Source organism: Danio rerio, chromosome 5 (assembly GCF_052040795.2).
Source record: "Danio rerio strain M-AB ecotype USA chromosome 5, GRCz13ab, whole genome shotgun sequence".
Lineage (NCBI taxonomy): Eukaryota > Metazoa > Chordata > Actinopteri > Cypriniformes > Danionidae > Danio > Danio rerio.
Window position 1 is genome coordinate 34,307,366 of NC_141025.1, and position 24,655 is coordinate 34,332,020.

Below are 24,655 nucleotides of genomic sequence, written 5' to 3' on the forward strand. Positions count from 1 at the left end.
AAGAAGAAAATGGTGTTTAAACTAAACAAAAAAGAACCAATCAGACGCCTGACGCTTTTGTGAACATTTTTTATATTTATTAAACAAGACAGCTCAACCCAGTTTAGTGGCCAGCTCCTTGGCCTTTGCCTTCTCGAGTTTAGCAATACGAGCAGTTGACTTGGGACCCAGGACATTTCCTCCCCAGTGACGACGGATCTGAAGAGAGCATTAAAATAAAATTAGCAGATAGCAGTCATGTTATTCAAGGAAAAAGTACAATAGAAAAATTGATGGTCTGTGTTGCACCAGATCCAGTTATTAAATCGAGTAATAAACTGACCTCCTCATATCTGTCATTGTAGTTGGTCTTGATGGCCTCCACCAGTTTAGCAAGAGCTGCTTTGTCTTCGCTGAAGATGGGGAAAAAAATTAAATTAACCAACAAAAACTTATTCAAAAACCACCAAATGTATGATTAGATGCAAACCATTTAGCTCAGGGTTAAAAAGCTCATTTAAACCACATGGTTGTTCAGGTGAAGAAATTCAGACATCATAGCTGTAGGATGTGCAGCAAAGGAAAGTGAACTGAGTGTTTGTGTTTTACTCACGGATTGGTCTGTGTGAAGGCGATGGAGGTGCAGGTCTTTCTGTGCACCAGTCTGCCCAGTCTGGCCTTGCCCTTGACGATGCAGTATGGGACACCCATTTTACGGCACAGAGCAGGCAAGAACACCACCAGCTATAAAAGAAGGAAATAAAAAATTAACATTCCCCGATTTCAGCCCTATTATAAAATTACAAACCAGAAACAAAAAGCTACTGAGATGCAGGAGTGGTTGTTGCTCAGGGTTAAAAAGCTCGTATTTTGATCTTCAGTTTGAATTCAGGTGAAGAAATTCAAGACATCATTGCAGACAACCACTACTTTAAAACAGAACTTTATTTGGTAGAAATTGAGATCCTCACCTCAATGGGATCCACATCATGAGCAATAACGACCAGTTGTGCTTTCTTGCTCTCCACAAGTGTGGTCACAGTGTTCACACCTGAGAAAGAAAAGAAATGAAAATTTTAAAATCTTACAACTTTATATTGTTTAAACAATCTTTAAAAAAAAAAAATAAAATTAAAAATTAAAAAAAAAAGCCACCTGCGCGCAGAACTGGTGGTCTTTTAGTGGGTGTATCTCCCTTTCCAGCAGCCTTCTGCTCTGCACGAGCCAACAGTCTCTGTTTCTTCTCATGCTTGGTCTCAGGCCTGTACTTGTGAGCAAGCTTGAACAGCTGGGTAGCTACAGAAAAATAATTCAAAGTGTTAAAAAATAAATAAAATAAAATCCATTAGCATTTCTGCAATTATAAATCCAGCATAAATGCCAGAAGGACCTCCAAGAAAACAAGCTCACAATACAATTTAAGTTGATTTTAAAGTAGAGATCTCACAAAAAAAAAAGTGCATCAGTGATCTTGGTGGAAACTGTCCGCATTTACTACTCAGATAGCAAATATTCTTCACATCATCTGCACATCAATAAGTGTAAAAATAAATAAATAAATATAAAACGCCATTTAGGAGGCCACTCAATACTGACAATTTAAACTACATTTATACCAGTTAACATGCACCAATAGTTTCTACACAAAATTGGTTATCGATTATAAAAAAAATACAATCTAATGAAATCTAACAATGGATTGTTCCCTACTACTCTACTCTTCACATCTTTGCATAAAGTGCTATTACATTAAAGCATTAGTGTCAGTTTAAGCATTTCCTTCTGTTGGTCATCGTGAAAAAATGTTTTATGCATCAGTGTCTAATATGGCTTTACATAATTTCCCCAACAAGTCAATTTACTTGGCAAGACTGTATTAATACCATATGCCACAGAAGAACCAGTGCCAACATGCAATGTTTATACCAAAAAACCTGGTCAAGAATATTTATGCAATTACATTTTAAACAAGCCCCATAATGCTAAATTCATTATTTTAACACTCAATATACATTTTCCATATGTTAGTAAAAATTCTGATTTAAAATAACTGTGGTTATTTATTTTCCACATTAATACAACTACAGTTTAAGTAATAAGAAATAAAATTAAATGGAAGTAAATAGGTGCCAGCTACTATCATCACAACATACCATCTTGGTTAACAAGAAAAATGCAGGTTTCAAATGAAGATTGCGTAAAATATAATTTATTTTTGGGTGAATCACCTCTTACAGGAGTTTTTTTTTTTTTGTCAGTAAAAATATCCAGCTTAAGTACACAATCAGACTCACCGGTCTGGCGGTCCAGAGCCTGGGTGAACTGGTTGATCGCAGGGGGGACCTTCAGTCGCTTGTACAGGATTGCTCGCTGACGCTGCAGCCGGACATAACGTGGCCATTTCACGAATCGGGTCAGATCCCGCTTCGGCTGGATGTCCTGACCTGGACATTAAAATGCAAGATTTTCATTTTCAAACTGTATTAGGATCAGCTAACAGGTTTTCAAACTCAACATGTGCATCAGCGATCTTGGTGGGAGATTGTCTGCATTGCTGTTAAGATAGCAAATATTCATTACATCATCTGCACTCAGACAGCTACACACTTCAGACAACTGCAAGGACTCACCAATGCCAAAGTTCTTGGGCCTCTTCTCAAACAGGGGGTTCACAACTTTCTTGACCTCATGTTTCTTGGCCACTGAAGGGGCTGGTGCCACCTTCTTCCCCTTACCCTTTTTTCCCTTGGGCTGTGGAGAGATGCAAAGTATTACTTGAAAGCACTTCATTGTCCACAGTGAGCAATAAGTTCAGCAGATTACAAAAATTGTCAAGAGTCTACAAGCCAGACAAAAGAGGTGCAAGACATCACTGCAAAGCTAAACCCTATTCTTTGTGTTCAGTAGTTCAAGTTGTGGCATAGACTACTTGATGCCGAAAAGGTGGAACTGTTTTACTCAAGAATCAAACGTGAGCGTTGACAAAACGAATATGATCTCTGAAACTTTTCTACATAGATAAACTAGCAGGTTATCTTGTATCCTTATAATACACTGACTCTCTCACGTGTTTATTAAGCAGCTGAAGGCCGAGCTAATTCATTTTGGCCTATAAAAAAATCCCGCTAGCAAGTTAGCATTCGCGCTACTGCGTGTTTGATTTAGTCGTAACAGCAGAATACTTCAAAACATACACAGCAACTTGATGTTAAACTGAAGTATAAAAACAAGTTATTTTTCAGACTGAAGGCGTCGGATTTCGAGGCGTTAGTGCTGACAGTAAGCCAACACTACAGCTAGCAGAAGAGTTGTTAAAATTCTTCATGTAATTACATGGTAAGATCACAATTCTCGTTCAGGGTGCAGGTGTTGGGTCTTTATTTCTCATAGCTGATATAATATTAATGCTGCAACACGCTATAAGTCAGGATGCTTAAGGATTTTTAAAAGAGAAGGCTTCCCAGTCAAAACCATCAAACACTCACCATGTTGGTTCAGACGGAAAGGAAGAAGAAAGGTATTGTGGGAAATATAACTACCGCGACATTTGGGTAGTGACATCATCTGTATGCGACAGAACAAAAACGGGAGGCTCGCGTTTACTTGAAGAAAGGTTATAAAATAATGCCTGCAGCTGTGAGTAACCTTTTTATAAGTTTGAGCACCAGTATCTAATCAGTTCTTAGCTAATTAATTACGCTTGCGAAAATTGCTGTGTAAAACTTTAACGCGCTGTTTAACTAACTTAGTTTCAGTGTCCGAGACGAACTCAATTTAACGTACGCAGAAGAAAATATTTTGTTTTGTGTTTTATTTTATTTGAAAGATGTTTCTCAAATGATACATTCTAGTTTCAAAGTTGCCAGCAGAATTACTCAGTTCAATATAATTACGCATGCAGATAAGAACGGGGTGTAAAGCTGTAGATCGCGAATCAACGTTAACGGTATGTAACTGCGTGAGAAGATATATTACTATAGAACAAATTTTGATCAATGGTTTATAATTGGTATCTTGAATATTATTTTTGCTTGTAGTGCTTACAATAAAATACCAAAATTGGTTCATGTAAAATATAATGTTGACTAAAAAATGTACATTATAATATGATTTCCATTATTTGAATGGTAAAATGTGATGGAAATGTAAACCCTTTTATAATAATAATATTGGTTTACTGTAATGCTGCATTGCTGTAATGCAGTTAATATGATCAAAAATATTTTTTTGGATAGCAAAATAATACGATTTAAATCCATATAGCCCTAGGCTATATTTTAATGATTCAATAAATTATATGATAATCATTATATAGTTTCATTCATTCATTTTCCTTCGGCTTAGTCCCTTTATTTATCGGGGGTCGCCATAGCGGAATGAACTGCCAACTTATCCAGCATACGTTCTACACAATGGATACCCTTCCAGCTGCAAACCAGTCCTAGAAAACATCCATACACGCTTATACATATTCATATACTATGGCCAATTTAGTTTATTTACTACACCTATACCACATGTCTTTGGACTGTGGGGGAAACTGGAGCACCTGGAGGAAACCCACGCCAACATGAGGAGACCATGCAAACTCCACACAAATGTCAACTGACCCAACCGAGACTCAAACCAGCAAACTTCTTGCTGTGAGGCGACAGTGCTACCCACTGAGCTACCGTGTCATCCCATAGTATGATTTCTGTTATTTAATTGGATCGAAACTAACAATCACAGGGTGTCCGTAGGGTCTTAAAATGTCTTAAATCTCAAAAGCTAAATTTTAGGCTTTAAAAAGTCCGAAATCTACTGAAATGTGTTGTAGGTCTTAAATATTTTTTAACAGGTCTTAATTTTCTTTTGTTAATAACTAACCAGTCTGGCCATTAACACCCATACAATCACCACCAATCCATCTCAATACAACTTTTAACTTTTAAAAAAAGCATTTACTTTCCTTACAGTTACATTTGCTTAAAAGTTCTCCATTTATTTACTGCTGAGGATACTGACCTGACCTATATATTTTATTGTGTAATTGTTTTTATTGTAAACTGAAGTAACTGACAGCTATGTTTTGTTCTGTTCTTGGTTAGGGTTATAGGGTTTGTGAATGGATATATTTGAAAATCAATACAAAAATATATAAACTAAATAATTATTATGTTTGTATTATTAAATGTAATAAATGTTAATCTTTTTTGATAGGGCAACTGATAATCGTTTCCAACTGGGATATTAGAAAAAAAAATCTTAGTATTTAACCCTGTATAAGTCTAAAGTTTCATTCATAATGGTCTTAAAAGTCTTAAATGTAACTTGGTGAAATCAGGCAGAAATCCTGGATCAGTTTAACAGACAGTATAAAACATGAAATTACCTGCATTAAACGGAATTTAAAAATTAGTACAACTTTGCAACCATAAAAACCTTTTTATAAATGAAACAATTCCTATTCAATTGTATGTATAAACTAAAGAAACACCTAGTGTGACATGTTGCTGCAGTTTTAACTGTAAAGTCTTATTTGTGATTCTATAGCATTGAGTAAAGAGTGACACAAGAGCTGAGATGTCCACACCGAGAGTCCTCCCGCAAAGCAAAGAGACTCTTTTGCAGAACTACAATAAGAGACTCAAAGATGACATCAGGTCAATTCTAGACAATTTTACGGAAATAATTAAAACTGCTAAGGTATGTTGGTTCGCATATGAAACATGTTCACACTGATATCATCTATCTGTTAATTCAATTAATTCAATATTGTCATTTCTTTGATCAGGTGGAAGATGAGACTCAGGTTTCCAGGGCGACTCAAGCTGAACAGGACCATTTTGAAATGCATGTCCGAGCTGCCAACATTGTAAGATCCTCTGTAATGTAGATAAAATAAATTGAACACTAGGGGTCAATCGACAGGTGTTTTTCAAGGCCAGTGCTGACACAGATCTAATGCACCAATAACAGATAATTTGAACTATGCCTGGTGTAAAATGTTAATTAAGGAAAAACTAGGGCTCTGGCAAAATCTGTTCTTAAACACAACTCACTCTCTCACTTTCCTACTGCTTGTTCCCTGGTTATCAGTAGTTGCCACAGCGGAATTAACTACCTATTACCCTGGCACATGTTTTACACAGCGGATACCCTTCCCTCAGTTTATCCAACTCTATTATAATGCATGTGTTTGGACTGTGGGGAAACTGGAGTGCCTGTAGACCTTATCAGGGATTTTTATTATAATAAAGTAAATTTATAATACAATGGTATTTCAACTAGCTTTTATCACATAGCCTTTTAAAACAATTTTTTTTGTTAAATTTGTTTAACAATTTTATAATATTTTAAAACTCCTATAACATTATGAAGTTATACTGAAGTAAAATGTATTAATAAATGTTATCTTATATTGGACAAGAGGTTCATATATGCTTCTCAATTTTGGTAAGATGTTCGACACATTGATTTTTTTTTTTTTTTTACACATTATAAGCAACTTAAACTCGCAGTGCTTTCAGTTGAAGCAGCATTTCCTAGTGATTTACAAAATAAAATAATAATAAAATTAGCATATAGGTTTGAAAATGACCAATAACTATAAAAATGCTTAATATCAGTGCCGATAATTGATTATCTCTTAATGGACACCTCACAGTTGGCTGACATACCATAAAAATTCTTAATATTGGTGCCGATAATTGATGAACTCTTAATGGACACCTTAGAGTTGGCTGAAATACCATAAAAATGCTTAATATCGGTGCCGATAATTGATTAACTCTTAATTAGATGACATACCAATAAAATGCTTAATATTGGTGCCAATAATTAACTAACTCTTAATAGACACCTCACAGTTGACTAACATACCGTAAAACTGCTTAATATCGGTGCCGATAATTAGTCAACCCCTGATGGGCAACTCAGAGTTTGATGAAACGCCATGCAAATAACTAATGCAGATAATAGATGATAATTAGTCAATCTCTAATGGATATGTCACAGTTAGATGATAAACCATGATTAAAGCATTTTATTGCTGTGCCGATATTTGGTCGACCCCGAATGGACACCTCACAGTTGGATGTCGAACCATAAAAACAATTAACATCGGTGCCGATAATCGGTTGACCCCTAACGCACATCTCACACTTGGATGACATTAACGGATTAAATGTGTTTGTGTGTTAGGTACGTGCAGGAGAGTCTCTGATGAAGCTTGTCTCAGACCTGAAGCAGTTCCTTATCCTGAATGATTTCCCGTCTGTCAACGAGGCCATCAGTCTGCGTAACCAGCAGCTCCGCACGCTGCAGGAGGAGTGCGACAAGAAGCTCATCTCTTTGCGGGATGAGATTGCCATCGACCTGTATGAGCTCGAGGAAGAGTATTACTCCTCCAGGTACAAATAGAGCAGTGATCCCAAACGTGTGTGCAGTCACCCCTGCCTTTACTTGCTTACCAGAGCCATAAACCTGATGTATATGTACATCATAAGAAAACATAACACAGGGTGATTCATGGAGCCATTCTTGTGTTTAAAGGTTTTTTTAATTTGCATAACCAGTTACTGGCTTCAATCACTGAACATTGCTAACAATGCTAACATTGGGCTATTTGTTTGATCAAACCATGCAAGTTTGGTTTTCCATACACATGCATTTAATACCATTGTGTGCCTTAATTAGAGTGCAGATTCTTGCAGGTAAGCATTAATGACATAGGAAAATTAAGGAAACTTGTAGTTAGACTTACAGTTTTGCTATAGTTTATATTTATAACAAGCAGGGTATCATTATATGTTTTTTTCTGCTATGCTCATAAAATAACATATGTATTTACATTGTATTAATTTCACACCAAAGACGTTATCAAGCACTTTCGGTATAACTGGGCAAGTATAACTGCACAAGAAATCTCTTATCCGTTATACAACTATAAGTGCATATAAAGATTCCATCCCAGGTGCCTTGTATGATTGTTTTAGAATATCTATTTTATATTAATGTTGCAATCAGAAATCAGGATGTTAATTTTCTGTTTATTAGTGGTGCTGAATAATTAAATGTTGATCTTATGTACTATACAAACATTTTAGATGAATTTAAGGAGTCTTTGAAACAAGGTGACCAGTAATAGTTTCACAAAAAGATATATTTTGATTGAGGTATTATGGGAATTATTTAATAATACACAATTTTTTGGAAAATCATAGATGTTAATGTTTTTAAAAGTAGTTTGGCGCAATAAAGTTTTAACACAATGAGGACTAGCAAAATTCAGAGCACTTTAAAATATGTAATAAAGAGTAAAGGCTTCATTCAGACCATGTCGTAATTACCATGAATTCAAGATAACACGCATCTCTGGGGGCTGGGCACAGAAGCTATAGAGACCTATGTATTCATTCCTTATCTTACTAAAATTGTCTGACTCTTGAAGTCTATGGCAGCCTATAGCCATGTGGAAAATTTTGGACACGAATAGAGTTTGGGCACCCCTGCTCTAGAATTTCCAACAGCTCAGATTTACATTAATGTTTATGCTAATAACATTTAGCAAGAAGAACTAAAAACTGAATTTTAACAAAAATGGTTAATGACAAATATGCTGCCATGTTTTTAAACCTCTAAAATGTTTCTAGGCTCTTTGTCTGACTTTTCTCAAACATTTGACCAGATCATAGTCAATGTATGTAATTCAAGTAGATGTGCAAAAAAATAAAAACTCTTATATCTCTGGTGCTTGGCTGCTTACTTGTGAATTCTCTATCATCCTAGGATTTGAAATTGTAAGTTTTGTTTCATCATCAATCACTATTAAAATTAATTAAATTAATCATAACCAGTTTATGATTAGTTTAACTGCAATAATGATTTTGCTCTTTAGAATTTCATAATTACGACATGGCATGAATGCACCTGTAGGGTTCTTTATTGTATAATCAAACGTTAAACAGCATATAAATTAGCTTACTGGAAGAAAATGATTTGATACGCTCAAGAAACTGATTTTTTTTCATGTTCCATATCATTCACAAATGGCATGTTTTTTTTTTTTTCTTTAAATTTTAATGGAAGTTTTTGTAAATTGGCAAAAATATACTATATTGCCAAATGTTTTGGGACACCACTCAAAATCCCAAATTCAGGGATTCTGATCACTTCCAAAAAATAAAGCTCCTAGGCATGCGGACCTTAGCAACAATATGGTAGGCACCAAAAATCACAGAGCGGGTCAGAACTCTCAAAGTCTGAGACCTCCAAACTTTATGTGGCCTTCAGATTAGCTCAAGAGCAGTGCATCGAAAGCTGGAATTCGTTTCCATGGTCGAGCTGTCGAATTCAAGCTGTACTTTACCAAGTGCAATGAAAAGTGGCGGATACAATGATGTAAAGCAAACCGCCACTGAACTCTAAAGTTGTGGAAATATGTTTTCTGGGGTGACGTTTCATGCTTCCCTGTCTGGCAATCCAATGGATGAATCTGGGTTTGGCAGTTGCCAGGAGAACGACATCTCGCCTGAATGCTATGTGCCAAGTGTTATGCTTGATGGAGAGGGGATTATGGTTGGAGGCTGTTTTTCAGGGTTTGGGGTTTGCCCTTTAGTTCAAGTGGCATAAACGCTTAATGCTTCAGCATATCAGACATGGACAATTTCATGCTCCTTACACTGGGTAAAGTTTGAGAATGACCCCCCTCCTGTTCCAACATGACTGCACACCAGTGCACAAAGCAAGGTCCATAAAAAATTGAATGAGCAAGTTTGGTGTGGAGAAAGTTGACTGGCCTGCACAGAGTACTGATATCAACCTGATTGAACACCTTTGGAAAGAAGTGAAGAGTGTTAGCCAGGCCTTCTTGTACAACATCAGTGCGTGACCTCACAAATGTGCTTCTAGAACACAGGTGTCAAATGCAGTTGCTGGAGGGCCGCAGCTCTGCACAGTTTAGTTTCAACCCTGGTTCAACAGACACGCTGATCAATTGATGCAGAAGTATAAACCAGGCTTAACCTGTAGAATTCATGCAAGCCTTAAGTACTCTATACTTTTGATCAGGTGTCTTTAATTAGGGTAAAAGCTAAACTGTGCCTAGCTGTGGCCTTCCAGGAACTGAAATTGACACTTGCGTTCTATAAGAATGGTCAAATATTTCTATAAACACTCTTTAACCTTGTGGAAATCACAAGCATCTTTGTGGCCTTTATAGCTAAAAAGGGTGGGTCAACGCTATATTATATAATACAGCTTAAGATTGGGATGTCATTAAAGTTCATGTACATATAAAGGCAGATGTTCCAAAACTTTTGACAATATAGTGTATTTTATCTTTTATTTACAAATGTGTCGAGATGTAACATTATTATTTATAGAGCATTTGTTTCCCTCAGTGGTTTGATATTGCACTACACTGTTTTGATGTGGTGAAGTATTGGGTAGAAACAGTGTTGGTCACATTAGTACCTGTTCTGAATGTATCACAATATTTGTCAAGTTTTCCCCCACAAACCAACGGGTCATTTCAAATTTCATAAATAAACCAGAGAGAAAAGAGAGCATATTTAGTGTCTGATCTATTATTTGCTCACCTCTGATTTGTAATCTATGTTCTGCCTCTGTCTGCTGAGTGCATAGTCAAAATTCTTTGCTGCTAACAGCCTTTCACTTCTCATCTATTGAGCAATTCTGACATTAGAGCACACACGTCTGTTGAGTGCACAACAAAACAGCAAACAGAAGACAAATGACACCTGAAAGACCAAAACTCTTGAGAACATCATGTGACCACACGTTTCCAATCACTAGTAGCAGTCCTAAATAATGCTTTCCACAACTTCCTTTCTCTGCTTGTGCTTCTTTTCTCAGTCCTTCATATATTCATTACTGTATAGTATATACCATACTATACAGTTTGTGTATGTTTTGTCTTATGACTGAATGAATGTTTAGCAGTATCATGTTTAATCCTAATAATATAGTGAAAGTTTTAGGCAGATGTGGACTAAAGAAATGTTAGTTTGTGTGCATGTGTGTAATGTGTGTGTATAACGTTTCTAGCTGTGGACAATGGGATGGTGTTGAGTTGCCACTTTGTGAGGCCTTTCATCGGCAGGACAGTTGGGGGTCCCCTGAGATGACCTCTGACCCCTCAAATGCCAACCCTGAGGACTCAGACCACTTGGGATCCCAGGAGTCTATGCAACGTCACCGCAACGGCAGTGGCACTAGTGAGCAGTCATGAAATACTGGGGACTTTCTTTACGGACTTGTTAGATTGCACAACTAAACAACTTGCCATCACATTAAGCTTCACCAGAAACCTTCAACTGCAGACTGCAAATCTGAGAACTACTTGATATGGTGCAATTTTGTCTGGAAATAATTACACTGAAATAATACTGATAACATTTCTGGAGCCTGTACCAAGAAGCTAGATAAAGTTTCAATTTAGTTTGCTCCAATATTGGGTTTTAGTTTAGATGAAAGCAGCTCCACTTATATCACACTTTGCTGTCGTGGTATTATCTTTAATAACCACTAATTTTACCCGAAACCTAGAAATGGTGCAAGCTAAACTGAAACATAACTGTTTATCCAGCTGATCTGGCTTCAGGGTACAGGACCCTGGAAAAAATATTGTAGCTGGGTAACTTGGCAATGGTATAAAGAAGTATTTATCTTTTTGTCAGCTTGAGTAATATTACAACAATTCTGCAAAATCAATGAATATTGAAACTTTTTTTTTTGGATAAGAGATATTAATTTTAACAAGAAAAAAAATCTTAAATTTTATGTTACATGTGCACTGTTTTCCTAAATGTGACTGCTAAGGAAGAGTTCTCATTTTGTCATTTTTTTATTCATTCATACATTATTTGTATTGCTGTGTAACTTTGTGATGACCTTTCGATTTTAGTTTGAGACCTCAAAACAAAACCTTTAGAGAAAAGGTAATATGCTGTTAGTGTAACAGAGGTTATAGTATTTCATTATCAAATCCTGTAGAATAACCGTTTAATAAGAATAAAGTTTCATTCATATGCAGTGATTGAGCATTTATGTGGAATTGTTCTACAATCATTATATAATTATGAAATTGAACAATGCGCTAAATTTATGCAACTAAAAGTTCTTCTGTTATAAAATATTTTCAAAAAACTACCAACAATTTGGGTGAAGTTTTATTGTAAAAAGCTTATCGTAAGTTACAGATATTTAGTAGAGACATTGTTTTAAATATAGTACAAAGTATTTACATCTTTCAGTTTACAGAAAGGAAAAACAAACTCCATCATGGTGGCTGAATTATTAGTGAAGGATTAATATCGTCGGTTCATTTTCTTAAATTTCTCATAGTGGTAGTCATCTGTGGCCTTCTCGTTATTGGGTCTCTTGCGGAAATTGGGTGGTGAGGCTGGAGACCGAAAAAAATACACCAAATTATATGAACATGAATTCATTAAAAACAGCAGGGCATAATAGCTGAAGAGATTTTCAATCTGATCTTACCCTCAGGTGCTGGTTTCTCTGTGTCTCCTACACGCAATGGCCTGGCTTTAGGCTCTTCTCTGTTGCGTCTTTGGGGCGCGTTTGAATCCTCATGGTAGACTTGACAAAATAGAACAGATGATGACTTAATCTTTCGTCTTTGGGATAGCAAATGTTTTAAATATGGTTCACATTTTACTGTTTACTTATTTGTTAGGCATAGACAGAGCTGTTGATAAAAGCTTACACTTGAAAACAGATATGGTTAGTGAACAATTTGGAGAAATCAATCGTTGGCCTTTTCTTTGTACAGTTTTGTTACAAAATGTATTTTAAGTAAATGCTCTGCTTTTGAAATTTACATTAATTTCCGTTTTTTTGAATATTGAAAGATAAATGTGTAAATTAGGCACCAAATCATCGTATTAGAAAGAATTGTGAAGAACTGGACTAATGTTTGCTGAACAATTCAGCTTTACAATGAACAATTTACAACATTTTTTTATAATCTAAAAACCTGATTATGAAAAAAAGAAAATGAGTGCAATTACAGACTGCAAAAATATTTCACAAGATTACATTTTTAAAGGGATAGTTCAACTCAAAGTTTTTTAATTCTGCCATCATTTAAATCAGCCTTCACTTGTTCAAAACCTTTTTGAGTTTCTTCTGTTGAACACAAAGAAGCCATTGACGATGATGGATTCCAGCAATCAGTTTTCTTCAAAACATCTTCTTTTGGATTCAACAAAAGAAAGAAACTAATAACTGTTTAAAACCACATGAAGGAGAACAAATGAAAAAAAAATGAACTATCCCTTAAATGTGAGCATAAGAGACTTAAAAACATCTTACTGACAAACGTTTGAACAAACAGTTGTTTGTGTGTACACTTACAGCGATTATGCTGGACGTAATTGACCGCAATGTTTGTGGGAACAAAGGAGGTCCCGCTGTCTTTCTTCTTATTCCTCTGCTCAGCTAGCAGCTTTGCTTTGGCTTCTTCTGTGTTGATGATATTCTTTATCTTTGCGCTGAGAAGAAAGAGAGAAAAAAGGCTTTTAGGTTGACATCAATCATTTGTTTGTTTGGAGCCACCAGTCTAGAGAAAACAACTGATGTCCATGAATTAGCTTGTGTCTTTACTCACTCAATCCCCAGATCCACCTCTGGAATTCCGCTCAGCATCTGATTGGACAACATCTCTTCTGTCTTTTTGGCAGAGCTGACGTTGATGTTCTCTGGAAGCTCATACAGGAGGTCCTCTGGATTCTTCACCTTCACCTTCTGCTCCTCTGCCTCCACCATGCCTTTCTTTTTCTTTAACTCTGTCTCAATGTACTTCATCCTGCGTGAAATGAGATGCATGATGGGAGAGGCTTTAAACATAAATAGTGACAAAACCAGCAATGCAGAAAGTATGTGATGTAGAAGCATGCACTTACATGTCAGCATCTTCATCTCTTCTGTTTGTCTCGGCAGAAAAGGATGTACCAAGATTGAGGTCATTTTCATCCACTGTCCTGTAACAAGAGGAAGAGTTGAACATTTCACTTCAAATATAGAGAAAAATTGAAATGAAAAGCTAACATGTTTACTTAATGCTTACATGTCTCGGCTTCTGTCTTTCACTTTCTTCATATCAACAACACCTCCAGTCTTCAGTTTAAATGGGTCATCCTATGACATAAACATGGAGGGACAAAATGTCAAACCTCTATTAGCTCATAGAGAAGAACAAAGTTACACTGCAAGGCTTGTATTGTAGTGCAAAATGTAGTTTGATTAAAATAATAAAACACCTCAAGCTCAGCCTCTAAAGGAAGCTTCTCTCCAACAAGTAACGTTGCAATGCTGGGCAAACAGAATGGAAAATAGCATTTATTATTCTCACTTTAATTACACAATGAAAAGAAAGAAAAATGTAAACACCACCAACAGTAACAACCACAAAGCAGCTCATGACCAACCTCACTCCATGCTGCCTTTTTCGCAGACTCTGTAGCTCCTTGGCTTCATCCAGTTTTGACCTGGGTAAACATATAATAAAAGTAACATCTTTAAATAGATTTTCACATTCAATAGGTTTCTGTCCTCTCTGAATGCATGTACAAACTAAACAAGTCAGCTGCATTAATCTTTTCTGCTCGTTTTACCTAGCGGTTTACAACAGCTGTGTTTACTTTGTTTGGCCTGAATGTGTTGAATATATCTACCTGACTACGAATTTTGTTTCATCATCTTCCTCGTCGGATGAATCCTCTTTCCTTCTTCTAAAATTTTTACCTGGTGGCATGACTTGTTTTTAAAACTCGTCGAATTATTTACTGATAAGCGTTACGTTACCCCTCGTCCGTCTGTACGCAACGGTGGCGGTCTATGTTTAGTGACGGACCTCATTCTCTAGAAACTTCCGCTCGCTGGCATCACATTTGTCGTCTTAACAGTTGATCTCAGATCAGCTTGCCTGTTTTTTGTACAGCCGTTGAACGGCGAAAAGCGGAATGATGAGACTGTTTCTAGATCGGCTGCTTCTATGACACGATACAGAAAAACGAAACAAAAACGGTGTAAATTTAATAATAAACACTCTATACGATAAATAAACGTGTAAAACAAGAAGTATGTGTATTTTATAATCGAAGTAAATAAAAAATTATTTGATCATGCTAAAGAACGAAATGCGCTCATTGGCTGTGGTCAAAGCCGTGACGCACGCTTCTGCTGTATTCAGTATGGATGCTGCTTAGTAGTAACGTTACACTGCTTCCCACCACTGTTACAAACACCTCCGATTGGCCTAAAATGACTATCTATGAGCGATATTTTTGTTTCTGTATGACAGGTAAATATCTGTTTCTGTCTTTCCTTTTGCTAAATCGGACTGTCACTGTTGTTTGATATGATAACATCATGTCGACTCAGCGTATGAATAGTGTCTTGCAGACCGAGTGGAAATATGGCCTGTTTATTCTGCAAGATCGTGATGTTAAACAGCTTTTAGGTGGTTCACCGTGACGTATTTGAGGACTGCTGTGTGTTTATGAACATAATAAATACCGAAGACGCAGAGGAAAAACTATTTGTTTTGTTTTAGATATTATGTTTTAATTCAGATGAATTGTTTGCATTACATTCATATTAACGCGATTGTTTTCTGCGTCGTTTCGGACTTCAGTTGAAGTTAGTTTTCTAGTGAAAATTTGATTCATAGAATCATGTTTTTATATCAATTATTGTATATTTCCTTTGCTGTAATGGAAGTGTTGGTACGGGACGAATGTTTTTTTCCCCATCAACTGACTAGGCGAATGAAACAGCAATTTTGGCCTCTTAACAGTTCTAGGCAGAAACATAACACACATTGAGCAGATATGCTAGATAGATACCATCCTCAATACTCTATAAATATTTTAAAATTTTTATGCTTATAAAAAAATATTATATAATATGGTATATATTTCCGTTAATATCTATTCAATGAGGGTAGATTTTTATTTATAATTCTCACTGGTAATGAGAGTGTAAGGTTCTTATAGGGACAGTTTATCAAATAATTTTGTCATCATTTCATATTAATGAAAGTTTATGGTTTCTGACTTTTTGATTTTTGTTAATTTTGGAGAAAGATTTTTAAAAATCAATGTTATTTACTGTATTGGTGCTGCGCAGTCTCAGAGCTGTACCAGACATTCTTAAAGGGTTTGTTTACCCCAGAAATAAAATAAAAAGAAAGGATTATTATTCAACCTCATGTTGTTCCAAACTCCACAAGACCTTTATTCATTTTCAGAATACTAAGTAAGATATTTTAGATCAGGGCTGCACAATATATTGCTTCAGCATCGATATCATGATCAGTATTACACAATAGTCACATAGCAGGATCTATGCTATGTTGAGTTTGTTTTTGATGCCTGTGATTGTATAATGATTTTAAAAGCATTCAGGTATAAGAAATTGTACAACTTGTGACCTTAACTACTTTTGTTTTTATCATTCAGTTACTGCACTTAAATATTTTTAGACTCAAAAAACGATAAAATACTTAATTTCAATTGTTTCTTTTTCTTAATTTTATTTATAGATTGTTATTCATGAAAATACCCACAACACATTCAAATACAGAAATACCTTGCAAATAGCACAGACCACAATGCAAATGTGTCAGGGGGACTCCAAATAGTTTATAGATTGTTTATTAGATTTAATGGAGATGCACTTCCACTGCAGAATCATCCCAATAAATCTAACATTATAACTTTTTTCCAAATAGAAAATAGAAGTAGAGTCATTTGCTGAAATTGTGTTCATATCTCAAAATATATTGCAAAAAAAAAAAAAAAATATTGCAATGTTAGATTTTTCCACTATTGTACAGCCTTATTTTAGATTAAATCTGAGAGCACTATGATCTTCCATAAACAGCAACCATCTGACTTGTTCAAAGTCCAGAAAAATTCTAAAGCATCCCACATATCCTTTCAGTTGTTCAATAAGAGCATTATAAAGATACAAGATTACTTTTGTGTGCACCTAAAGCAAAAATAAACAACAATATTTCTTCTCCTCAGTCCAGCACTCCATGCTGTGGCCTTTATGCATGTCACGCTTCTGATGTATTGTTTGGATGTGCCTGTGCTTTGTTTCAAACAGAGGAAGATTGTGTTGACATCTGAGGTATACATCAGTGCTCATGAAAGTGCACCATATACTAACCAGAATAGAAAGAAACTGTTGAATAAAGGTGTTTTATTTATGATAAATGATTTATTTTTATTTATTTATTCATTTTGTTATTGTTACATAATATTACGATTGAACCATTTAAGATACATGGACTATTTTAATTATGTTTTGTGGTATCTTTGAGGATTTTGAATGAGTTGGGACCATTGTTATCCATGGAAGATGAGGGAGCTCTAAGATATTTTAATTTGACTGGGTTTAGAACAACATTAGGTAGAATACTTATTGACAGACTTTTTGGGTGAGCTGTAACTTTGAAGTGATTTTTGTGCTTTTCAATAGAGTGAGAAGAAAATCAGGATGACTGACAGCGGGGATCTTTGTCCTCACTTGGACTCGATTGGTGAAGTTACTAAAGAAGAACTGATTCAGAAATCAAAGGTTAGAATTAATTTAGCTGATGTACAGGACTTAATATAATGAGTGCAGTGGATTGAATATTGTTATGTTTTTTTTTTTTCAAGGGCACGTGTCAGTCATGTGGAGTAGGTGGACCAAATCTCTGGGCATGTCTGCAGGTATGGCAAACTATTTGAGAAGTACAGTGGATCTTTAGCTTATACAAGGATTTACAAAGTCATTTGGTCAGTATGGTTTAATCCAAGATTAGTCCAGAACATTACTTTGAAGCAGGCATGAAATAAATATCATTTGTTTTTTAAATGGTGTTAATGATCTTATCATAAACTCATTGTATTAAAAAAAAAAAAAACTTTAGAATCAAGTGCCCCTGCAGTTTTTTTTTTTTTTTTTTGATTATCCATTCAGATTAGAATATGGAGGAAAAGAGCTGTCACTACAGTTCAATCAAATGCCTCTTACTTTATTTTTTTACAGTGTGACTGTCCTTATGTAGGCTGTGGAGAGTCGTATTCAGACCACAGTACTATTCATGCACAGGTGATATTTATGATTTGATTGGTTATTATGTCCATTCTCAAGCATTCATCCTACAGTTCTGCTCATGAGTTTCCAAACTATATACAGAATAGACAAAAACTTCATGTTAAATTGCAGGTTCATTTGGATCTTTAAACAGAATTTTAAGCATTGTTGAATTCCTAAACACGGAATAGTTTAATCAAGACAGTATTAAAAGGATGGTTCACACAATAATGAAAATTTACTCACTGTTTAATCGCCTTAAATTGGTTTGAAACTATTATGAGCTCTTTTTTTTCCGCTGAACTTAAAATAATATATTTTGAAGAAAACTGTAAACCGTAAACATTGACTTGCATAGTAGGAAAAGCAAATACTATGCAAGTCAATGGTTACAGGTTTTCTACTTTCTTTAAAATATCTTTTTTTGTGTTCAACAGAAGAAAGAAACTCAAACCAGGTTTGGGACAAGTGAAGGGAAAGAAAATGGTGACAAGATTTTCAGTTTTGGGTGAACTACTTCTTTAAATGTAACATGCTCTTTTGTTTGGATAATTATGACAGAACATTGCATTATATAGGTATTCAATACAATTCATCCTTATTTTTATAGCGCTTTTAGCAAAATGTAGATTTTGTCAAAGCTGCTTAACATAAAAGTTCTAGTAAAGTCCAGATTTCAGAGTTGAAGTTCAGTTTAGTTCAGTTCAGCATGGTTTAAATTTCACTGCTGTAAGTAACAGGTGTAATAATATGTAACTCTCGAATGTACATTTTTGTACATCTGTTTATCTTCTTTTAACTATTTTCCAGGCCAAAAAGCACAATCTGACAGTAAACCTGACCACATTCAGGGTGTGGTGTTATGTCTGCGAAAGAGAGGTGTTTCTGGAACCGAAGCCTGTTACTCCTGTATCATCAGCTCACCGCTGCAAACCACATGACCAGGTAGATACGTTAGACTATTTGAAACCGCTCATAGAGTTGCACTTTTAGTATTGTGCAAAGGTTGCTGTTTGAGGTTGGCTGTCTCCTATATAATTAACATCAGTCTGGAGATCCTCTTTAGACAATGTGCTTCATAAAGGTCATGTACAATACAAGATACATAGTTCTGTCTTTTTTTGTTTCACAAAGGATCCTGTTTCGCAGACTACATGTTACCCATTGAAGGCGGTGCCTATCGCAGTGGCAGATGAGGAGGGCTCAGAGTCTGAGGAGGATGAGCTCAAACCTAGAGGTATCATGTATACTGAAAGCTGGTACATGCTACATACCATTTCAAATCTTTTAATAAATGCTAAAAGCAAGAGCACCAACCTAGACACTTTCATGTTTTTAAAAAGTGTAATTGTTTTCTGTTATGGCAAAAAAATTTCAGCTTCATTACTCCAGTCATCATTGTCACAGGGATCTTCAGAATTAATATTAAAAATATAGTTAAAAGTCCAAACAAACACTGTTTATTTGAAATAAATGTAATTTTTAATATTTAAAAGTATCATTCCTGCATGAAAATATGATTACCCAAATGGAAACTAAACAAACAAAATGACTGATGTCACACCTTCGTCTAAGTATTAACAGTTGTTTTCATAGATTAACTTTTGTTTATTTTTTTACAAACAGGTTGGACTTTTATGTTTTTTTTATAACATCTTAAAGGAGAGAATTAAATGATAATTATTATTAATCTGTAAAAAAAAAACCTTAATGGAAGCAGTTAAGCTTGAATTATAATTTTAAAATACATTAACATAAAGCTGACTTGAATTCACCTAAGCTGGACAGCACTGTAAGTATAGTGTGTCCACTGTCATATAGGATTGATGTAAATCCAAAAAGTCTCTTTTTTTAAAATTTAATGACATTGAAATAGGACCCAAATCCCAGAGATTTTGAGACCCACCACAACTTGACATAGGAGTTCGCCTTTTCACCACCCACCGAATTGATTGACAGGCACAATGTTTCTATAATAGCATGTATACACATGTCCATAAAAAGATTTTTTGCAAATAAACTGGGAGTAAAACATGTCACAACTCTCTGTGATTTTTTTTTTTAGTTTAGGGCTGTTTTAAAGCATAGCATGTTTGTAGTAAAGACAGGAAAATCACTGTGTAGTCTGCTATAAACCGCTATAATCACCACTGCCGCATTGTGTTAGTAAATGGCCTTTATATGTGTGTGTGTGCCGTGCAAATGGCATTTGTGTGAGACTCTTCATTTCAGAAAGGCTTAAATAAACCACCACAAATATATCAAATAAACCTACTTGGTATTTTTGACTAATGAGCTGTATTTCAGCTTCATCTGTGCCTGTCTCTATCACTGACTGCTGTTTATCTGACATAACGCATGATGAAAAGCAGACACGCACATGGGAACGGTAGGCGGGGAGAAGCAGGTCATTTGCACTTAAATCCACAGGCTACAAAAACAGCCACATTGTATTTAGACACCAACATGGACAGATTCTGGAGGCTATAATAAATAATCTATTTTGAGCTGAAACTTTACAGACACATTCTGGAGACACCAAAGGCTTATCTTACATCTTGTAAAAAGGGTAAAATATGTGCCCTTTATATTGTATCTTATTGTCAGTTGTTGTGTTTTCAACAGCTAAAATTCAACACTTCAAAATTAGTCATAGTAAGCTTCATTGTGTTATTTTCTAATACTCTTTACCCTTCCCAGGTCTGACAGGGATGAAAAACATTGGAAACTCTTGTTATATGAATGCTGCACTGCAGGCCTTGTCCAACTGGTAGGCTTAAAATCCTGACACAGATTTGTTGAGTGACTGATTGCACTGATTGATTTCTCAGGTCTGCGCGTCCAGCTCTTTAACTGACTTTGGGTTTCCTGCTTCTTTATATTCATTTCCCAGTCCTCCTTTGACTCAGTTTTTCCAGGATTGCAGTGGATTGGTGCGTACGGATAAGAAGCCGGCATTGTGTAAAAGCTATCAGAAGCTTATCTCTGAACTCTGGCACAAGAAACGGTAACAAGCACTGACTTGCCAGACCGTTAACGTAGATCTGGCCTGTTCTGTTGAACTTAATCTATTGATTTTGGTCATAATTAAGTATCCATATTGTTGCCTATGGCCTTTCTTTTTCTCTCTTTTGTGCTTTCTTTGGCCCTCTGTCCAGGCCGAGTTATGTTGTGCCAACTACTCTGTTTCATGGAATCAAACTGGTGAACCCCATGTTTCGTGGCTATGCTCAACAGGTATAAAGCAGTGTTATTTTAGTAAAGTCTGTATACTACTATTTCATGCAGTGCTTCCCACAGGTAAACTTTTATTGAGCTTACCGCTCAAGTATGTTAATTTTTTTTTGTATCCGCCCAATAGAACGAAACATCTACAATCGATTAAGTAGTGGAAAATCTTCTCTCGTTTACCCGTTTCATGCTCGATCTGTGTGGTTAAGACCTGTCGACCCTTTCACAGACAGTTTCACATTCTATAAACACCCACAGAGATGCGCTTTTTTTGTCAGACTGGGGTTTCTAAATCTGAAATTACCGGGATTTGACTTTTGCTTTCGCTTTCTAAAGCTGTCATCAATTATGCACACAGAGAGTGAGAGAAACATTAAATAATTATTTTTTAATTCTATATACTCAGAGAGGAAAGGAATTGAAAGAAATTATGAGTTCTAAATTAGCTGAAAAATATATGTACATTATTAGTATGGGTAATCAATTATTTTGCCCTATTTAAATTATCTAGATGTTTTATTCTTGTAATTATTATATTTTTTTTGAGATATTGTCTACTTTTATTCCTTTTTTCTGTCATTTATTTCTAATTTGTTTTATATTTTATTAATTTGATGCCAATAAAGCAAACTGAACTTAATTGTGAGATAGAGTAAAGCAGATTTTATCTGTCAGTGGGTGTACATGGCTCCTGAATAGCCTAAAATTAAAAGAAATAGTGAATTTCTTTTTTTTTTTTTTTTTTTGTACCTTAACCCATTGTAAGGAAACTGTTTCTTAATAAATTTAATTATTGTTAACAATTAAATTGTTATGTTTGTTGCATATAGTTAACTATTTATCTGATGTGGGTAAAAGGTGTGTTTCAATCCAGCTAGCACCGCAAATATATTTCAAACCCGTGGGAAGCACTGTGGTGTATTCTAGGGCTTCACAATATTGGAAAAAATACATAGCAATATTTAGCATTTTTGATATATATTTTTGATATATATATATATATATATATCATATATATGATATATATATAATATAATGATGATATATATATAAGACCATTGATATATGTAGACCACTTCATGTTTTCAAGTCATTGATAATCCCTACATGACACTGCACATTCTGCCAATAGTGGATGTGCAATCTGAAAACAATCTGAAACAATACATTGTAGTAGCCCTAGTGTGTTTTATTTAAATTCCACTATAGTGTGTAGTGTGTTTTATTTAAATTCCACTATAGTGTGTAGTGTTTATTTATTTCATTTTTATTTTAATGTTTTTTTTCTGTTATATTATGGTAATATTATAGTATGTTATATTATTTGCAATTCTGTCAGGTCTTTTATTTAGGCTTAAAAAATTTTAGATTTAGATCTCTTTTATTTCAGTATTTTAGTGCTATTTGATTTTTTATTTATCAGTAAGTTATGCACTCACCAGCCACTTAATTAGGTACACTTTAATAGTACCAGATTGGACCACCTTTTGCCGTCACAACTGTCTTTATCTTATCTTTATCGTGGCATAGATTCAACTTGGAACTGGAAATATTCCTCACAGATTTTGCTCCATATTGACATGATAGCATCATGCAGTTGCAGTTGCTGCATTTTTCAGCTGCACATCCATGATGTGAATCTCCTGTTCCACCACATCCCAAAGGTGCTCTATTGAAGTTCTGGTGACTGTGGAGGCCATTTGAGTACAGTAAACTCATTGTCAGGTTTAAGAAACCACTCTGCGATGATTCGCACTTTATGACATGGCATGTTATCCTGCTGGAAGTAGACTTCAGAAGATGGATGTGGTCATAAAGGTGTGGTCATAAAGGGATGGACATGGTCAGCAACAATACACTGGTAGGCTGTCTGTGGCGTTGACACAATTTTCAATTGGTACTAATGGACCCAAAGTGTGCCAAGAAAATATCCCCTGCACCATTACACTACTACCACCAGCCTGAACCGTTGATACAAGGCAGGATTGATCAATGCTTTCATGTTGTTGACGCCAAATTCTGGCATCATCAACCATGTCAAAATACCTTAAAACACCTTTCTTCCCCATTCTGATGCTCATTTTGAACTGCAGCAAATTGTATTGACCACGTCTAAATGTCTAAATGCAGTGAGTTGCTGTCATGTGATCGACTGATTAGACATTTGTGCTAATGAGCAGTTGGACAGGTGTACCCCAATAAAGTGGCCAGTGAGTGTATTTTATTCAAAGATTTATTTCTTTTATTTATATATTTGAAAAACATTTTTACCTGTATTGTTAAAGGAGATTTGTGAGACAAGCTAGAGTATTTGGGAGTGAGGGTTATCAGGAAAAGTCTGCAAGCTTTAATTCGAACTTTAATTGCCCAGAATGCAGTGGTGCTACATGTCAGCATACCACCCACAAGGCTACCGGTGCCAGACAACATTGATTTTGAATAGTTTTGTTAAACAGTAATAACACTCATATGATGTCTACTGTGCATTTTTTAAAGACTATTATTTTCAAAGAAATAATATAAACCTCATTGACATTTTGTTTCTTGCCTGTTTCTAGGACACTCAGGAGTTTTTGCGATGTCTGATGGACCAGCTTCACGAGGAGCTGAAGGAGCCTTTGTTTGACTGCAGCGGTGGCATCTCTGAAGTCGAGCCTGACCTCAGTCTGGACAGCTGTAATCTTGTGGACGGAGACCGAAGCCCCTCTGAAGACGAATTCCTGTCGTGTGACTCTGGATCAGGAAGCGAAAGGGGAGATGGAGAGCGTGCAGGAGGAGAAGCAGAGCTCCTCATTCAAGATGAATGTGTGGCAGTGAGAGGAACCGGAGGCATCTCGGAGAAAGAGAGGCTGAAGGAGAGAAGAGGAGAAGAGAGGACACGTGAAATGGATGAGGATGCAGATGTGGACACAGCTGCACAAGACGGACAGGCTGAGAGAGAAACTGAAACAGCGACACCAGCCACAGCTGTGCCGGCACCAGGAAACACAGGTGTGATGGCCTGAAAATTGAGATTTTTTCATGTTTTTATTGTTGAAAGAGTTATGCTTACCATTTATTAAAAATATAATGTGAAATATTAATACTGCAAGCAGCACAGTGTGTAGCACAATCACCTCACAGCAAGAAGGTTGCTGTTTCGAGCCTCGGCTGGGACAGTTGGCATTTCTGTGTGGAGTTTGCATGTTCTCCCCGTGTTTGCATGGGTTTCCTCCGGGTGCTCCGGTTTCCACCCCAAAAGTCCAAAGACATGCACTATAGGTGAATTGGGTAAGCTAAATTGTCCGTAGTGTATGTCTGTGAATGAACGTGTATGGATGTTTCCCAG

The 24,655-nt window shown here is 35.8% G+C and overlaps 4 protein-coding genes and 4 non-coding genes across 13 annotated transcripts in view; 2 read left to right on the plus strand and 6 right to left on the minus strand.

Moving 5' to 3' along the window:
- Window positions 1–52: 52 nt before the first annotated feature.
- rpl7a (ribosomal protein L7a) lies at window positions 53–3,484 on the minus strand. Its single transcript, NM_200047.3, is given in 8 exon segments — window positions 53–198; window positions 323–392; window positions 593–723; window positions 951–1,030; window positions 1,135–1,275; window positions 2,274–2,423; window positions 2,610–2,730; window positions 3,465–3,484. Coding segments are annotated over 8 exon segments (801 nt in total). The 5' UTR covers window positions 3,468–3,484; the 3' UTR covers window positions 53–93.
- Window positions 473–543, minus strand: LOC137495804 (small nucleolar RNA SNORD36). Its single transcript, XR_015492250.1, has one exon. It is a non-coding gene; the product is annotated as a small nucleolar RNA SNORD36 (small nucleolar RNA).
- On the minus strand, window positions 823–898 carry LOC137495803 (small nucleolar RNA SNORD36). The gene has a single exon (XR_015492249.1). It is a non-coding gene; the product is annotated as a small nucleolar RNA SNORD36 (small nucleolar RNA).
- On the minus strand, window positions 1,438–1,509 carry LOC137495806 (small nucleolar RNA SNORD24). Its single transcript, XR_015492397.1, has one exon. It is a non-coding gene; the product is annotated as a small nucleolar RNA SNORD24 (small nucleolar RNA).
- Window positions 2,498–2,569, minus strand: LOC137495805 (small nucleolar RNA SNORD24). The gene has a single exon (XR_015492396.1). It is a non-coding gene; the product is annotated as a small nucleolar RNA SNORD24 (small nucleolar RNA).
- A 54-nt stretch (window positions 3,485–3,538) lies between the features above and the next one.
- On the plus strand, window positions 3,539–12,022 carry med22 (mediator complex subunit 22). 3 transcript variants are annotated; one of them, XM_087251644.1, is made up of 5 exons: window positions 3,539–3,925; window positions 5,515–5,667; window positions 5,756–5,836; window positions 7,165–7,373; window positions 11,032–12,022. In XM_087251644.1, the coding sequence occupies exons 2-5, from the start codon at window positions 5,545–5,547 to the stop codon at window positions 11,213–11,215; spliced, it is 597 nt and encodes a 198-aa protein (XP_087107770.1). In that variant the 5' UTR covers window positions 3,539–3,925; window positions 5,515–5,544; the 3' UTR covers window positions 11,216–12,022.
- A 120-nt stretch (window positions 12,023–12,142) lies between these two features.
- zgc:103692 lies at window positions 12,143–14,843 on the minus strand. The gene is given in 9 exon segments (NM_001005945.1): window positions 12,143–12,388; window positions 12,484–12,582; window positions 13,360–13,496; window positions 13,613–13,810; window positions 13,908–13,985; window positions 14,072–14,142; window positions 14,265–14,316; window positions 14,433–14,492; window positions 14,679–14,843. Coding segments are annotated over 9 exon segments (870 nt in total). The 5' UTR covers window positions 14,759–14,843; the 3' UTR covers window positions 12,143–12,293.
- A 347-nt stretch (window positions 14,844–15,190) lies between these two features.
- The window catches only part of usp20 (ubiquitin specific peptidase 20), a 33,101-nt gene continuing 23,636 nt past the window's right edge, over window positions 15,191–24,655 (plus strand). For 2 of the 4 annotated variants that reach the window (XR_015490000.1, XM_087251528.1), the window contains exons 1-11: window positions 15,191–15,307; window positions 17,037–17,142; window positions 17,494–17,592; window positions 17,676–17,729; window positions 18,049–18,111; window positions 18,907–19,041; window positions 19,231–19,333; window positions 20,797–20,866; window positions 20,990–21,103; window positions 21,255–21,333; window positions 23,886–24,318. Coding sequence is in view for 2 of the 4 variants with exons in the window: in XM_087251528.1 (XP_087107654.1) it covers window positions 17,062–17,142; window positions 17,494–17,592; window positions 17,676–17,729; window positions 18,049–18,111; window positions 18,907–19,041; window positions 19,231–19,333; window positions 20,797–20,866; window positions 20,990–21,103; window positions 21,255–21,333; window positions 23,886–24,318 (1,231 nt within the window). In the remaining 2 variants the exon portion in view is untranslated. 4 annotated transcript variants of the gene reach the window in all.